This window comes from Macaca nemestrina, chromosome 1 (assembly GCF_043159975.1).
Source record: "Macaca nemestrina isolate mMacNem1 chromosome 1, mMacNem.hap1, whole genome shotgun sequence".
Classification (NCBI taxonomy): Eukaryota; Metazoa; Chordata; class Mammalia; order Primates; family Cercopithecidae; genus Macaca; species Macaca nemestrina.
This window is the reverse complement of record NC_092125.1, coordinates 984,482-1,002,164: the sequence shown is the minus strand read 5'-3', so window position 1 is coordinate 1,002,164 and position 17,683 is coordinate 984,482. Positions and strand designations below refer to the sequence as shown.

The window sequence follows — 17,683 nt, the reverse complement described above, 5'->3', positions numbered from 1 at the left end:
ACTATGCTTTTATGGGCTCAAGTGAAATTAAAGAACCCAAATTCACAATAATGATTGTAGGGGGCAACATTTCCTTGTACCTACTTGGTTGGTGTTTTGTTTTGGTTTGGTTTGATTTATTTTGCCATGAGTGATGAGTGATTGTATGATGCTCATTGTAATCTTAATGCTGCTTCTTACTTTGTGATCTAGAGAAGTTCACTTACAACCTCTGAATCTCAATGTTTGTCATCTAAGATGTTGGTGGTGATGTCCATGTAAAGAGCTTTTTACTAGGATTAAAACTAATGGAATCACAGAACAAATCCTGACATATTGCAAGTGCCAGTGTGTGGAGATAGTCAATAAAAGTTCATGCCGGTATCCTTCCTTTCATGCAGGACATCATTGGGGTTGAAGGTTGGTTTTTCTACTTGCAATGAAAATATCATCAGAAATTTTTCTGCTCACTTTTTCCTCCTGTGTATAACACCATTAATGCTGATGCCTAGGTATATATATTTTAGGAGGGTTACAAAAAAAAAGCAACTGGAAATGTTTTTATAGGCTTAAAATATTTATTGCTATTTGGGTGGATAAAAAACTAAGGGACAGAACCCATGTGGATTTATTTTTGCATAAGAAAAACATATCCTCTTCACATTACTGAAACAGATATATAATGGCTGAGACTGCTTTCTCGTTAGGGACAGGGCTCTATTTTTTTAAAACAATATTATATGATAGAATTAGAACCCTGGAAAATGAATTATCAAAGAGATGCTACATTGGTGTTCATGAGATATTGTAACTACAGTCACAGAACACACTCCTGCCCCTCACCACTTGCAAAGTCCTATTAACAAGAGCAAGGTCTGGTAGAAAGAAAGAGACTTTTTATTCCAAGCTTAGCTGAGGGAAAGCAGGACAAGCTTCTGACTGAACGGGAAATACTTCCCCTTTCAGGGCAGTAGACAAGGTCTTTTAAAGGGGTCTTGGCTTGAATGGCATGCAGGGGGTGAGGAGATGGGGGGTCCAATGACTTGCTTCTGATGTATTTTCTTTTTTTTTTCTTTTTCTTTTATTATTATTATACTTTAAGTTCTAGGGTACATGTGCATAACGTGCAGGTTTGTTACATATGTATACTTGTGCCATGTTGGTGTGCTGCACCCATCAACTCATCAGCACCCATCAACTCGTCATTTATAGCTTCTGATGTATTTTCTACCCGGTGGTCTGGCTGGCACCATCTCAGGCAGAGCTTGGTTGTAAATTGAGGCAAGCTCCTAGTGGGAGGGAGTTTTGGGGGTGCCTGATTTTCTTCAAGGTTCCTTCTCTAGAACTTTTAAGCAAACGCAAAGTCATATAAGCTTGCCTTGTAGAACGTGTCTGGTGGAGAGTGTAAAGGATAGATTTCCATTCCTAAACAGTTAAGCAGAAGGTAGGGGGAGATTGGAAAAATAAATTTGTTGTATTTCTTTTTTAAAAATAGGGTACTCAGTTACAACATGGCATTACGTATGAGATCTGATGTGCCATTTAATATTCTGATGTATGTTACTTTTCCTCTTTTTAAAATTAGGATAATAACTCTCATGGAAAGTTTATCATTGACTGCCCTATATAAAATACAAATAATAGAAATGTTTGGAATGTTAATTGTGTTAGTAATTTCAAATGGTACATGTTCTAATTGCCAATACTTAAACTACTAATATAAATTACAAACTGTTGCATCAGTCTTAATGCTGATCTCATCTTGTTTCCAAATGATACATATAAAAAATAATTTGTCCTTCTAAATTGTCCTTCACAAATAAACAGAGGTCATAAAATAATTGAAAATAAATTGCTCTGTAGAGGCTCAGAAATTTGCCAGAATTTTCTTAAAATGTATTTGGACATCCAAATATGAAATAATTTCAGTACATTTAAATGTTTTTATTATTTTTATTTATTTCATACATGAGATACTACATATTATCTCATGTATTAAATATACATAAGATAAACTGCACCATTTAAACTATTTTAACTGTTCAGGTCTGTGGCACTAAGTATACTTATATTATTCTGCAACCATCCCCACCATTCATCTCCAGAATAGTTTCATTGTCTCCAACTAAAATTTTGTTCTCTACACAGTTATTCTCCTTGACTCCCTTCCCCCATCCCCCGGGGTCCAGCATTCTACTTTCTGTCTCTGTGACTACTCTGGGTACTTCATGAAAGTAAATTCATGCAATATTTGCCTGTTCCTGGCTTATTTCACTTTGTATAATGTAATCAAGTTTCGTCTATGTTGTGGCATATGTCAAAATTTCTTTCATTTTAAAAACTGAATAATATTCCATTGTGTGTACTCACTACATTTTTTATTGATTTCTCTGTGGATGGACACTGACGTTGTCTCTGCCTTTGGGGTGTTATTAATACTGCTGCTGTGAACGTGGGCATAGAAGTAGATTTTTGTGTGTCTCGTTTCTTTGAGTTCATGTTCAGAAGTGAAATAGTTGGAACCTATACTAATTCTGTTTAATTTTTGAAGAAATTACTATACAGATGGTCCAGAAACACAATAATTTGACCATTTTTTGTCTTTACTATGCATTTATAAAAACATAAAACTCTATTGTAAGTCCAGGAGCATCTGAAATTACAATGGTTTGACTTAAACAATATTTTAACATTGAGATAACTTTTTCACGATAGTAAATGTGTATTTTACTTACAATATTTTCAACTCATAATGGGTTTTTCAGGATGAAACCCATCATAAATCGAGAAGCCTCTCAATCATTTTCCACAGAGTCTGTACAATCTCATTTTGCCGCTGACTATACTTTCATGGTTTTACCTCTTACACTTAGGTCTTTGATTTATTTTGACTTAATTTTTCTATATGGTGTAAAGTGAGCATCCAATTTCAACATTTCGAATGTAGATATCTAGTTTTTCAAACTCTGTTTATTGAAAAGACTGTCCTTTCCACATTGAGTAAACTTGGTTTGCTTGCCAAAAAAAATACTGCTGTGTATATGACAGTCTATTTCTTGACTCTGTTACTCTGTTTCCTCTTTCTTCTTCTTGTCCTTCCTTTTTTTTTTTGAAACAGGGTCTCACTCTGTCACACAGCTTGGAATGTGCTGGTGTGATCTTGGCTCACTGCAACCTCTGCCTCCTGGGCTCAAGCAACCCTCCCACCTCAACCCCCCAAGTAGATGGGACTACTGGTACGAGCCACCACACCTGGCTAATTTTTTTTTTTTTTTTTTTTTTTTTTTTTTTTTTTGTAGAGACAGAATTTTACCATGTTTCACTGGCTGGTCTCGATGTTCTGAGCTCAAGCAATCTGCCTGCCTCAACCTCCTAAAGTGCTGGGATTACAGGTGTGAGCCACCATACCTGTCCTCTCTTTCTTCTATTGGTATACATGTCTGGCTTTATACCAATGCCATACTGTTTTGATTTCTGTAGTTTTTGGAATTGGAAAAATTCAAGGATGCCCATTCTCACCTCTTCAACATAGTATTTGAAGTCCTGGCTAGAGCCGTCAGAAAGAGAAAGAAATAAAGGTTATCCACATCAGTAAAGAGGAAGCCAAACTGTTCCTCTTTGCTGATTATATGATTGTTTACCTAGAAAACTCTAAAGCTTTCTCCAGAAAACTTCTAAAACTGATAAAAGAATTCAGCAAAGTTTCATGATACAAAATTAATGTACACAAATCAGCTGCAAATATTAAACCACTTAGGAATATACCTAACCAAGGAGGTAAGAGAACTCTATAAGGAAAACTACAAAACACCGCTGAAAGAAATCATAGATGAAACAAACCTATGGAAACACATATCATGCTAACACATAGGTAGAATTATTGTATCTTTAATTTCCAAGAGTCATTTATTGTTGCATTTCACATCCTTGTATATAGCTAATGATATTTGGTGGATTTTATAACATATCATAGACATCTTCGTTCCTGAAGATAGGAATTCTTAATTTTAAAAACTCATTCTTTTTGCAGGTTTGTGATAGTTTTAACTCAGTGTGCATATATGTGTATTGATCCTTAAGTGAGTGTGCATCTTTGTGTGTGCGTGTATAGATGTGAGTTTGCACACTGTGTGGCTCTTACTCTTTCATATTGTTACACTTCCTCAAAGGTCTGCTGACTTTTGGCTCTAAAATATTTTTCAAGCCTAAAAACTTCATTCCTCTTATGCATTCTGTGCAAAGTTGTCCACTGATGTCTTCTATCTGGAGAAGAATGCTCGAACCACCTCTACCCAGAAAACTGTCAGGTTGCTGTTTCCTTTTTTCCATTTCAGTGAATGGTCTTTTCTCCAAATCCTGTCTTTTGAAGACATAAAGTGATTTACTGTCTTTGCTTCCCTAATGCTTAGATTATATTACACTTTATGAATCCTTCCAAAAAACTGATAAATATAATCCCTTCATATGAATGGGAGGATCCATAAAGTCTACGTAATCTAAGCATGAGGGAAGCAAAGACACAGAATATACATCATATCTAGGGAGACCTTGAGCAGAGACATGGAAGCTAAAATGAACTTGGCATATAGATATTGAGATTAGAGTGTCTACATTAACTTGAGAATTCAGAAATTGGATGAGGAGGCAAAAGAAAATGGACATTTGATGGTGGTGGACATTCAAAATCAAGGCTATGAATTCCATTTCATGAAAAAGGTACTTAAAATAACAATTCATTCTACATTTTCAAATAGAAGAACCAAATAATGATGTCTGACTTAGGGAAAGTTTGACTTGGAATTATGCAAAGACAATTCAAGAAGGAAACACAAGTTCCTCCAAATGAGTCATAGGATGCAGCAGTTTCAGAAGTAAGTCTTAAAGAATAAATTTAGAAAAACCAATTATCCAGAAAAAATAATGCTAATTTATTTATAATACAGATCCATAGCATATGCATTTAATTTACCTTTCCATGTGTATGTTTTAAGCATAGCATATGATCTTAATGGCATCTGAGTTTGTGTTCGGCATCAAACATTCATATCCTTTTGAAGTTGTAAGACAAATGATTTTTCCTATAAATGTATATATTTCTTAGAAAAAAATTTGGTTATAAATATTTGTCTCATCAAATATTAATCTCTGGATAGAAAATACGATTATTTTCTAAAAGGAAAGATTAGTTCATCATTTAAGAGTTATAAAATTGTATAAGTAATTCACAGTCTAACTAAAGTAAGGATTTTTAAAAACAATTGGCTTACTATTCTGTAAGTAGTCCCCTCTTATCCACTGTTTTGCTTTCCATGGTTTCTCCTGTGATCAAATGCGGTCTGACAATATTGCATGGAAAAGTCCACAAATGAACAGTTCATAAATTTTAAATTGGTTTTCAATCACAGCCCAATGTTGCATCACAGTGCCTACATTATTCCCCTCACTGTATCTCATCATGTAGACATTTTGTCTTCCTATGAAGCATTTTGTCATCACAAGAAAAATGAGCACTTTTTCAATAAGATGGTTTGAAAGAAAAATACAGTTTGCATTCACATAAGTTTTATTACATTATATAGTTATAATTGTTCTATTTTATTTGTAGTGATTTTTGTTAATCTCTTCCTTGCCTAATTTATAAATTAAAGTGTATAATACGTATTTATGGATATAAAAATAGTGTATATAGGGTTCAGTATCAACCCCAGTTTCAGGCACCCACTGGGGGTCTTGAATGCAGCTGCTGTGGATAAAAGTGAATTACTGTACTTAATTTACCCTTGTGTCTCCCTTCAGTATGGATTGTAGGAATGCCCTATGGAAAATTACAATCAAACATCAACTGATTTCATCTTATTGGGGTTGTTCCCACCATCAAGAATTGGCCTTTTCATCTTCACCCTCATTGTTCTCATTTTCCTAATGGCTCTAATTGGAAACCTATCCATGATTCTTCTCATCTTTTTGGACACCCATCTCCACACACCCATGTATTTCCTACTTAGTCAGCTCTCACTCATTGACCTAAATTACATCTCTACCATTGTTCCTAAGATGGTTTATGATTTTCTGTATGGAAACATGTCTATTTCCTTCATTGGATGTGGGATTCAGAGTTTCTTCTTCTTGACTTTAGCAGTTGCAGAAGCACTGCTCCTGACATCAATGGCCTATGATCGTTATGTGGCTATTTGCTTTCCTCTCCACTATCCCATCCGCATAAGCAAAAGAGTGTGTGTGCTGATGATAACAGGATCTTGGATGATAGGCTCCATCAACTCTTGTGCTCACACGGTATATGCTCTCCATATCCCATATTGCAAGTCCAGAGCCATCAATCATTTTTTCTGTGATGTTCCAGCTATGTTGACCCTAGCCTGCACGGATACTTGGGTCTATGAGAGCACAGTGTTTTTGAGCACCACCATCTTTCTGGTGTTTCCTTTCATTGGTATCGCATGTTCCTATGGCCGAGTTCTCCTCGCTGTCTACCGCATGCACTCTGCAGAAGGGAGGAAGAAGGCCTATTCGACCTGCAGCACCCACCTCACTGTAGTGACTTTCTACTATGCACCTTTTGCTTATACCTATCTACGCCCAAGATCCCTGCGATCTCCAACAGAGGACAAGGTTCTGGCTGTCTTCTACACCATCCTCATCCCAATGCTCAACCCCATCATCTACAGCCTGAGAAACAAGGAGGTGATGGGGGCCCTGACACGAATGATTCAGAAAATCTTCTCCATGAAAATATAGACAAACGTTCTGTCTTAGAGTCAAAGCACAAGGTTCATATCAACTTAGCCATGTACAGCAGTGAAGAAAAACATTATTACATGCCCAGTGTGTCAAACAGAGATTAATCTAGAACATTTGTCTTTTAATTTAGTCTTGACAACATTATAATGCATATTCTAAGACATCTATTTTTGATTATGTTTGTGTGTTTTTTTGGTTTATTTGTTTGTTTTTAATGGGTTTTGGCTCTTGTTTCTCAGGCTTGAGTGCAATGGCGCAATCTCAGCTCACCACAACTTCCGCCTCCCGGGCTCAAGCAACTCTCCTGCCTAAACTCCTGAGTCAGTTGGGATTACAGGCATGAGCCACCACGCCCTGCCTGTTTTGTTTTTTTTTTTTTAATCAAATATAGGTTATATATTTTCTACCAAATGTGGGCAACAGGGTTTCATTAACAAGTAGAAATCAAAACAGTAAAGATCCAAACTAATCATATTATTCAGCATAATAATTATATAATAGTTGTTAATCTCCTTATTATTAAAAGACAAATATAACAAATTATTTACGATTACTGAATCTCATTGAATATCAAGTAGTCTTTATTTACTCTCAACTGGTGTGTATGTCTTCTTTTTCCCAATGTTTTACTAATAAGTTTACCTGAGGATAAATAATTATGTTGGCGGAGCAGCCAATTTGGCTTTAGAAAAACAAGAGTTTCTGTATAAGAAATTCTATAGAAGTTACAGTCTATAGACCCTCTTAGACTATAATTGACTTAGTTGATTGTGGAGTAGGTTATTTGAACCATTCCCCAGTCACATCACAACACACTCAAGATTTGCCTCCTCTGTAGCCATGGGTATTTTCATACAAGACATTGTCTTCTGTACAATTTTATTTCCACTTACTCTTCTCATAAATCAACAGGACTATTCAGCTTGAATTGGGATCAGCTCCTCTGCTCCACTATTTTTATACCTGCTTAGGCATGTGCCTAAAAGGATCACCATTATTTCATAAAGGTTATCTGCTTAGGTCCATTCTCTGAGTGAAAGGCCATTGCTCTCCAGAAGAGCCCATTCCTGAGAAACTCTTTTGTCTCTGAGAAGAGGCAAGAAGGAAGGTAGAATGAGCAAGTAAGAAGAGCCTCATATTATCCAAGTGATAGCAGTGGTGAATGACTGATTATGCAGTTGGTCCTTGAGCAACTCAGATTTGAACTGTGCAGGTTCACTTGTGGATTTTGTTCTGCCTCCACCACTCCTGAGACAACAAGAACAACCTCTCCTCCTCTTCCTGCTCCTCAGCCCACTCAACGTGAAGACAACAATGATGAAGAACTTTATGACAAACCTCTTTCCCTCAATAAATAGTAAACATATTTTCTCTTTCTGATGATTTTCTCAATAAGATATTCTTTTTCTAGCTCACTTTACTGTAAGAATAGAGTATATAAGACATATAAGATATAAAATATGAGTTAATTGAATGCTTATGTTATTTATAAGGCTTCCTGTCAACAGTAGGATATCAGTAGTTAGGTTTTGGGAAGTTCAAAGTTATGTGCATATTCTACTGCATGGGGGTCAGTGACCCTAATTTCTATGTTGTCCTAGAGTCATCTGTATTACAATTGGAATAATCATTTTCAAACAAGAACGTTAACATTTGAATAGGAGGTACAAATATGGATCTGGATATACTCATACCAATTAAGCATTTAAAGTTTACTAGAGTACTGAATAATTTAAATTTTGACTTACCGAATGGCAAATGTATATGACTTTTCTTCTCCCCTAATTTAAATTAAGTAGAATTTTCTCATCATTAGGACTGCATGAGAATGTCATAATAATATGAGAAAGGGTAGTAGTTGCCTGATGTTGAAAGATTTTCCTAATGTCACATAAATAAAAGAAAATAAAATAAAAGATAAGTACTTACCAAGCACTTACTCCACTGTGAGGGACACAATCACATGTCACATAAAATGATGAGACAATATGGCAACTGCAAGTTAACTTAGGCCTTTTGTTCTTTTTTTGTAATGAATACAACTAATCATAACATTTTATCAATCTTGTCCACATTAATATTTTAAAGCTCTCTTTCCCATATTTTATAATCACCACCTTACTCCAGCTCCTCATCTTCTCTTCACTAAAGTTTTTCAAACTAAATCAAAATAGAATTTGAAATTTGATATTACCGGCTAAGATTCTTAACTAAAAACAACAAAATCAGTGTAATTTAAACTGAAAATACAGTACTTTTTTTAAAAAGTGAAGCATTGCCAAATCTCCAAAAAAATGGACATGAGTAAGGTCTGAAAATCTGCCAGCATGAGCAATTTCCAATGTGCTTGATAATGAGTTCTGTGAGGTCACGACTCTTGCTCCTTCTGGGTGCCATTCCCAGCCCTACAAACTTGGTGAATTTGTTTCTGTGGTGTCTTTGTAGCCTTACAGGATTTTCACCTGCCCTGCTGCTTTGAGCTACCCATTCCCATGTTAAAATCTGGGATCAAAAAAATCCAATGTAGACTCTCCACCTATATACCGTAGCCATAGCTGAAAGTCAGGTAGGGAAGTAAGTGTGTGAGTTCTAGCAGAGACAGTGAAATGTTTGCTCTCTGAGGCATGTCAAAAGAGAGTTCAGATACACAAAGAAGGGTAAATAAATTCTACACTATATGTTGAGCCAACAGTCTCACAGCCACAGATTTATCTATTTACGTGGGCCAATATGAAGGAGATATAGAATATGTGAGAAGTTTGTTATATGCATGATACTTGGAGAAATATCCAGGGGAGAAGAAAAGAGTAGACATGATTTGTTTTGTATTTCTCAAGTAGGCCAACAAATTCCGGTGGCCCTATTTGGACAGACATTGAATGGAGTCTCAAGAGAGGCAGATAGACTTGACATGGAAGAAACTCTTCCGTGAAGAGTGAAACTTGCTGCAAAGGGGTCCCGATCCAGACCCCAAAAGAAGGGTCGTGGATCTCGCGCCAGGAAGAATTCAGGGCAGGTCCGCAGGGCAAAGCAAAATCAAGTTTATTAAGAAGGAAAAGTGGTGAAAGAACAGCAACGCCATAGACAGAGTAGCGCATTCCCGAAAGTAAGAGGAGGAACGTGTCCACCCTGGGTACAATACTTGTTTAAATACAGAATAAAAAATATCATGGAGAGATGTGCTCTGCTACAAGTGTTTGTGTTAAATGATTAATTTTCTTAATTAGTATATTTTTCAAGAATCAAAATTATTATCTTTAAAGAAAAATTAAGAATGCCTTTTTTTTTTTTTTTTTTTTTGGAGACGGAGTCTCGCTCTGTGCCCCAGGCTGGAGTGCAGTGGCCGGATCTCAGCTCACTGCAAGCTCGCCTCCCGGGTTCCCGCCATTCTCCTGCCTCAGCCTCCCGAGTAGCTGGGACTACAGGCGCCCGCCACCTCGCCCGGCTAGTTTTTTTGTATTTTTTAGTAGAGACGGGGTTTCACCGTGTTAGCCAGGATGGTCTCGATCTCCTGACCTCGTGATCCACCCGTCTCGGCCTTTGTTCTTAAAATATCGGGATATCTGGGCACTCCCAAGTCTGGGTCTGTTTAGTAAACATTGCCAACCTGTTTCCTTAACCGTAAACATCTAGAGGCCAGAAATACCAAACTTTCTAGGAATCCCAAACTTTCTAGGAATACCAATCTTTCTGGGAATGCAGCCCAGCAAGTCCCAGGCTAATTTTCCAGCCCTCGCTCAAGGTGGAGTCGCTGTGGTTCAAAAGCTTCTGACAAAACGAGCGGACAATAATTATGTTACCGAGATTGTAGCCTCCCAGTGCAAATCTCAGTTTCTCTTTTTTCTGTCCTTCAATCCAGACTGGCTTTCAGACACAAAAAGAAAAATACTACCTGATCTCACCTATATATTGGGCCTAAAAATAAATGGAATACATAGAAACAGAGAGTAGAACGGTGGTTGCTCAAAGTTAACTTGTCTAAGAAACGGACTCAGTACAGGATGCAGCGTCCTCATCTCCCTCTGTCATGACGTCACCACCCACTTCTCCGCCAATCAGCAAGCCCCACACTTTAGCTCATCACGCATCCACACCCCTTAAAAATGCCATCCCGAAGCGTCTCCAGAAGGCTGATTTGAGGCTCCCTTTCTCTTCCTCCTTCAGCTGACCTATGATTATTAACTTTCTCCGCTGCAACCCCTGCTGTTTTGGTGTTTTGGTCTGATAACACTCCATGGGCAATTGAACCCTGTGGGCCTGTAACAATCCTCCTGCCTCAGTCTCCCCATTGGTGGAATTATAGGCCTGTGCCACTGTCTCTTGCTCTTTTACAAAAGATTTGACATAAATGCTTATCATCTGAATCTTGTATCTTTGGGATATAGAATGGGGCTTCTTATTAAGTAAATATGATTATGAAATTAAAGATCTATGTGATTTCATGAATAATTCAAATACGCTGAACACAGACATTTAAAAATGTAAAATAAGCAGCTCAGTTTTATTTACGTTCCTCATTCTAATCTCTTCTTTCAGAATAACCAGGTTTTGACCTACTCTATGCTTGGTTTTGTGCTTTGTACTGGAGAAGTGTGAAATAGTCAATTCCTGCTTCCAGAACACTCTCAGGGAGATCTGGGGTATTTCAAGAGGAAGTTGCTGACTCACATCCACCATATTTGCGTACTTGACCCTAGTGGGTAGTTTTCAGGTAAACCTAAAAGTCTTTCCTTTTACAGAAATTCCCTTGAAGTCTGTCTTACCACGTCAAATAAGGAGTGTTACCTCCTCTTTCAGCACAAATAAGTTTTGTCTTCTGTCTTTTGAAGATGCGAAAATAGTTCCCTGCTTGCACTAGATATGGCTCCTCCTATATGTTAAAAGTCATGGTTGTAAACTTAATAAACGAATTATTCAGCTTTTCAAATGCAGGAATATTGAAACATCTGCACACTTTGACTTTCAGGAAATTGTCCTTGCCAGGACTGTACACTAACTATGCTGATTGGATAATTATAAAACATATACATGCATCAGTAAATTAAATTGTCTGGTCGGAGTGTAGTGGTGTTTACAACTAATTGATCACAACCAGTTACAGGTTTCTTGGATCCTTCTCCACTCCCACTGCTTCACCTGACTAGCCTATACATATCAAAATATATATCACAATAAAAATAAGTCAAAATATATATCAATATATGTCAAAGTATAATTTGTCAATTAATACATGTTTTAAAAAATATTTTTAAAACTCAAAGAAATTAAAACGAACCAATATCACTTTTCTCAGGTAGATGGTATAATTAATTCATTTGCTAGAAACAGTAAGAAATTTGAGAACATTTAAAGCACTCTACTGAATAAAAATTCAATTAATAAATATTTTCTAAATATTAAAAAACAGAGTAGTAATATCATTAGGTCATCTAATAGGATAAAATAGCTTTATAATTTAATGAGCATTTCCAAATGAAAAGAAACAATTCGAACACATATAATTACCCAAAATGTGTTAAAAGATATCTCCCATGTATGTGATATTTTAATAATTACCACGTATGTGTTTCTATTAAATTAACCTCATTCTATTTTAGTGGTTTAAATCTAATTCCCAATATAAACCAAACTGAGAAAGAAATTAATGTAGGCAGACATATTGTTATTGTCGATGCCTGAGTAAAAGCATTCAAACTTTAGGGTTTCATAAAATTTAGAAACACAATAACATTGACATAATATGAATAAATATATTTGTTTCCTTCTCCACTGAGTTTACCCTTGACATGCATTGAAACATCTAAATACATGATCAGAATTCATTTCTGAACGTTGGACTAAGGCCATCCTCTGTATCAGTGACTCAGCCTAGAATGTCCAAAGTCTCACTGGACAGTCTCCAGTGAATACCAGCAAAACAACTGTTAATCTCATTCTCCAGGTAAAGAAGGAGTGGATGCATGATTGCTGCTGAATCCCCATGGAGGTCTCTGAAATCTCACATGTAGGGATGAAAAACCAATGTATACATTTCTTTAAAAACCATAAATTTGTTTCTATGATGACTGTAGGACTGCTGTCAGCTAAGCAAAGGCAGTGAATGTTTGGAAATGAGGAAATAATAAAAGTACTAATTATAACTGTATTTTTAAATTTTTATTGATTACAGGGAAGAAGGAACTCTGGCAAGTGCTTGAGATAACTTTGTTCAGAAATAGAATTGAGGTGAATTTCAGCACTAATGACTGTACTTTCTGTAACACCATTCAGCAGAAATCTTGGAGTATGAAATGCAGACAACCAAAAGTGATTTTGAAGCTAATTCATAAATGTGTTTTCTGGACGGGAAGGGAAATGATGGTCAATGGAAGAGACAGGGATAGATTATATTAGACTATACTTTTATGGGCTCCAGTGAAATTAAAGAACCCACATTCACAATAATGATCGTAGGAGGCAGCAGTTCCTCGTTCCTACTTGGCTGGTGTCTTGTGCTATTTTGGTTTGATTTCTTTTACCATGAATGATGAGTGATTATATGATGCTCATTATAATCTTATCGCTGCTTCTCACTTGGTATTTTACCTTATATGAATCCCATGTTTTTAATGAAATACCTGGAAAGTATTAGTGTTGTTTTTGCATAAAAATGTTAAAGGGTCATTAAAGTAAAGGTACAACGAGAATGGTTAAAATCACTGGTCTGGTAAGGGGAACATCACACACCAGGGCCTGTTGTAGGGAGGGGGAGAGGGGAAGGATAGCATTAGGAGATATACCTAATGTAAATGACGAGTTAATGGGTGCAGCACACCAACATGGCACATATATACATATGTAACAAACCTGCACGTTGTGCACATGTACCCTAGAACATAAAGTATAATTTTTAAAAAAATCACCGGTCTGCAGTGCAATGATATATTTTTTTAAAAGGAGGACGTTCTTCTGGAAAGCAGTAATGAAGGTAACCGTATGATTAGTAGCTGTGCTGTGGTTATCCAGATTTTGTTTTTACAGCCAATTTGTGTCAAATTGTAGTTTTTTGTGCTTTTAACTTTTACAATGTATTTATTTTCTGTCGGGACACAAGGTAAACTTCCAGTGAAATTATAGAACTATCTGCCTTAACAACCATGCAGAGTTTTTGTGAGAAGCCAATGAGCATAGTATGTGGAAACAATGTGCAGGCTATATTACTCTACAGTCATAGCAGATAACAAGTGTGTGAATGTAAGCCATAGTGATTATGTTGATGATGAGGGAAATGATAATGATGAAGATGCTGAAACCTGCAGGTTCTCTTCAGTGACACACCCAGTCAAGTAATACACAGTCACTATCTCACAGACAGTTCCTAACAACCCATGGATTCTTCTCCCTGTTGTAATTATAACATACAGGGCCAGATGTTCATCAACAAAAGCTTACATTTTTAGTAACTGTAAGAGGTAGAATTCGATTTACTTTTAAATGGAGCCTCTGTCCCTTGAACTTACACAGTGAAGCAGAGTAAGCACATCCTCTTTCCAAAACAACCGTCAAAGGATACTTCATCCTCACTTTCATAATCACTTTCTGTCTAGCCACGGCAATGTCTGTCTGCCCACTTACCTGTGTATCTATGAGAGCTGACGCACCATCGTGGACCTCAATGGCAGGTTGTGACTTGGAAGCACACGTACACACAAGCAAATACTCACTTTACATTCTTGACTCCTTTACACCTCAAAGAGTTCTGGTTCTCCAACTTCATACCCTTCTCAACAATTACAAATACACATTGCGCAAATATTAAATAAGATCAGTTATTCCTAAGTCAGTTAAGTACAACATTATGTACTGAGTCTCTTCTTAGCAGAATCCATTGTGGAGGAACTTGAAGGAAGGAGGAATCTCCTTTAGGATTCCATGCCAGGATGCTGTGGAGAGCCGTCCTTGTCTAGACTCCAGAGGACTCTCTTCTGTGTCATCTGATTGACATTCTAGACAAGTGTTATCAATGTGAAATAATTCTTACTATAGACATGCAGATTCAGGTACAGACAGCTTGTGTTAAGGAATTCAGGCTGACTCATGGAGTCAATGAGTTCTCAGCCATTGCAGTGAAACTGACCATCACCTGTGTTACCGTTTCCCAGCCCTATGTGTAAGGGAGATCACTTTCTGGAATTTTCAGAGATTCAGAACTTTAGTATATTTCAGATATCGCTTCAGAAGAGAGAAAGTAATCCAGATTCTGGAAAACTCCATAAAGAGTGTCTTGGATATTGAAGACTTTTAAAACTTCAATCTGATTTCTTATAAAACTTCAAGCAAAGCCAACTTGTGCCCCTGCTTCCCCAGCTTTTTCTTTTCTCTTTTTTTGTTTTTTGTTTTTTTTGGTAAATCTTCACGTTTTCTGTACCTATGCAAATGATCATACCAACTTTAAGGAGACCAGCCTTATTTTGTGATGAATAATGATTTTTCTTTGAGAATAGCTTTGATCAAAGCTGAGGAAAGTATAGGGAGTAAAATCTGTGCCTCTGTGGAAAATTGCAGCATCTGGACTCAAGAGGACCGTCCTCCTTGGTTCCCAAGTCTGTCACTAGGTCGTTACACAGTCATGAATAACTCTCTTCAAATCTTGTGATTCAGTTTTTCTTCCTTGTGATAATGAGACTATGTTTGAAAAGTCTTTGTCTTCTCTGAATATATGAATCACTAAATTACGCTACTGTCTTCATCTCACTTTCAACTCTAAATTGAAGGATAGGAAAGAGATCCATGCAACGCAATGATGCTTTTTGACTTCAATAGTTAGTAATAGGTAATTCATTTGAAACTTGGACAGCATTTGGAGAATTGTAATTATTATGCTGAATATGTACATCCTCAAATTGATTTACACAGGAGAGTATATGGGTGTTTTTTGGTAACTGAATTCTTCCAGTAGGGAAACTTTTACATTGGGAGCAAGATAGAAAATGTCTTTCATTTAGAGTTTCTGAGAAGCCATTTTTTCTGTGAATTTACATAATAGTTGCCAGGTAAAGTGAAAGTACAGTAAAACTGGGTGATACAAGGAAACAGAAAAAGATTTGTAATGAGTAAATATTAATTATTACAAAATCCTACTTCTTGTTTTACATTTCTTATACTTTCTCAATTTAATATTTATATGGAGTTTTTGTTTTAATACATTTAATTTTTTTCTTTTATTTTTGTCTTGGCTGAATAAAAACTGAACCAGCCTTATTTCAAATTTACTGCCAAAAATTTTTGAGGAATGAACTACACTACACATTTTTAAAAGGTTTATATTAATGCATGTTTATTTATCTAGATGTCACATTTATTTGTAGTAGATATGTGTGTACATATGTATATATGCATATATGTATGTGTGTTTGTGAATCTAGAGAAGTTTACTGAAAATCTCTGAATCTCAGTTTTGATATCTATAAAATATCAGTGGCGATACCAATCTGAAGAGTTAGTTTGATGAACTCCAACAGAATCAAGGAATGAATCCTGTGACATTCTAGGTGCCAATATGTGGACAGTCCGTGAAAGTTCATGCCTCCCTCCTTCCTTTCATGTGAGACGTAATTCAAGTTTGAGGTTTGTGGGTCCTACTAACTCTGAAATCTTGACCAGAAATTTTTCTGCTTGTTCTTTCCTCCTGTGTATTCTGTCATTAATGCTGATGACTGCATACAGAATTTTTAGTGAAAAAAAAAAGTAAAAGCAAGTGAAGATGTTTCTTAGTAGGCTAAAATACCTTCCTTATAGCTATTTCTGTTAATACAAAAATGAAAGAGCCAGAAATAATCCATTTGTATTTATTTGTACATAAGAAAAAAATATCTTCTTCACATTATTGAAATGGGAGCATCATGGCTGAGGCTGCTTTCCTGCTAGGAACCAGCCCCCAATTTTATTTAAATAATATTATATGATAGGACATTAGAATAATAGAACCCTGGAACATGGATAATAAAAAGATGATACATTGGCAGTCATAAAACATGGCATTAACTATCAGATCTGATGTGCCATTTATTATGCTGTTCTATGTTATTTTTTCTTCTCTTTAAAATTAGAATAATGTTAACTATCTCTTGGACAGTTTGTCATAGAGAGTCCTATGTAGAACACAAATGATACAAATGTTTGAAATGTTAATTGTGTTAATAATTTCAAATATTACATGTTCCACTTACCAATAATTACCCTAGTAATATAAATTACAGAGTATTGGATTAGTCTTAATCCAATTATTAAGTATTGGAATAGTCTTAATGCCAATCTCCTCTTGATTCCAAATGACATTTATGAAAATAATTTGCTCTTCTAAATTTTCTTTCAAAAATTACCGGTGTCATAAAATAATTGAAAATAAATTGCTGTGCTGTGGCTTAGAAACCTGCCAAGATATTTAAAAAATTTATTTGGAAATCCAAATTGGAATAGTTTCAGTACATGTAAGTGATTTTTTTATTAGGTGATTTTATTAAGTGATTTAAATATGCATAAGAGAAACACCATTTTAACCTTTTTAAGTGTAGAATTCTGTGTCATTAAGTACATATATCATTGTGTAACCATCACTACCATGCACCTATCTCCAAAACCATTTCATTGTCTCCAACTAACACTTTGTTCTTGTTAAACAATTAATCTCCTTCTCTCCCTTCCCCCATCCTCCAGAGTCCACCATTCCACTTCTGTCTCTGTGAATTTCACTACTCTGGGTACTTCATGTAAGTGAATTCATACAATATTTGTCTTTTTGTGATGGGCTTATTTCTCTTAGCATAATGTATTCAAGTTTCATCTATGTTGTAGCATGTGTCAAAGCTTCTTCACTTTTAAAAACTGTATATACATACTATATTTATATTGATTTCTCTGTAGATGATCACTTGCTTTGCTTCTGCCTTTGGGCTATTGTGAATAG

The 17,683-nt window shown here is 36.0% G+C and overlaps 2 protein-coding genes across 3 annotated transcripts in view; both read left to right on the top strand.

Moving 5' to 3' along the window:
• LOC105474765 (olfactory receptor 2L8) overlaps positions 1-17,683 on the top strand; it is a 240,005-nt gene that overhangs the window by 184,604 nt on the left and 37,718 nt on the right. The gene's annotated exons all lie outside the window — the stretch shown is intronic.
• Positions 5,659-7,644, top strand: LOC105474761 (olfactory receptor 2L2). The gene has a single exon (XM_011729596.3). The coding sequence runs from the start codon at positions 5,797-5,799 to the stop codon at positions 6,733-6,735; it is 939 nt and encodes a 312-aa protein (XP_011727898.2). The 5' UTR covers positions 5,659-5,796; the 3' UTR covers positions 6,736-7,644.

What these genes read in the sequence shown, in the direction of transcription:
- LOC105474761 (XM_011729596.3), top strand. Translation starts at nt 5,797, where the DNA reads ATGGAAAATTACAATCAAACATCAACTGATTTCATCTTATTGGGGTTG.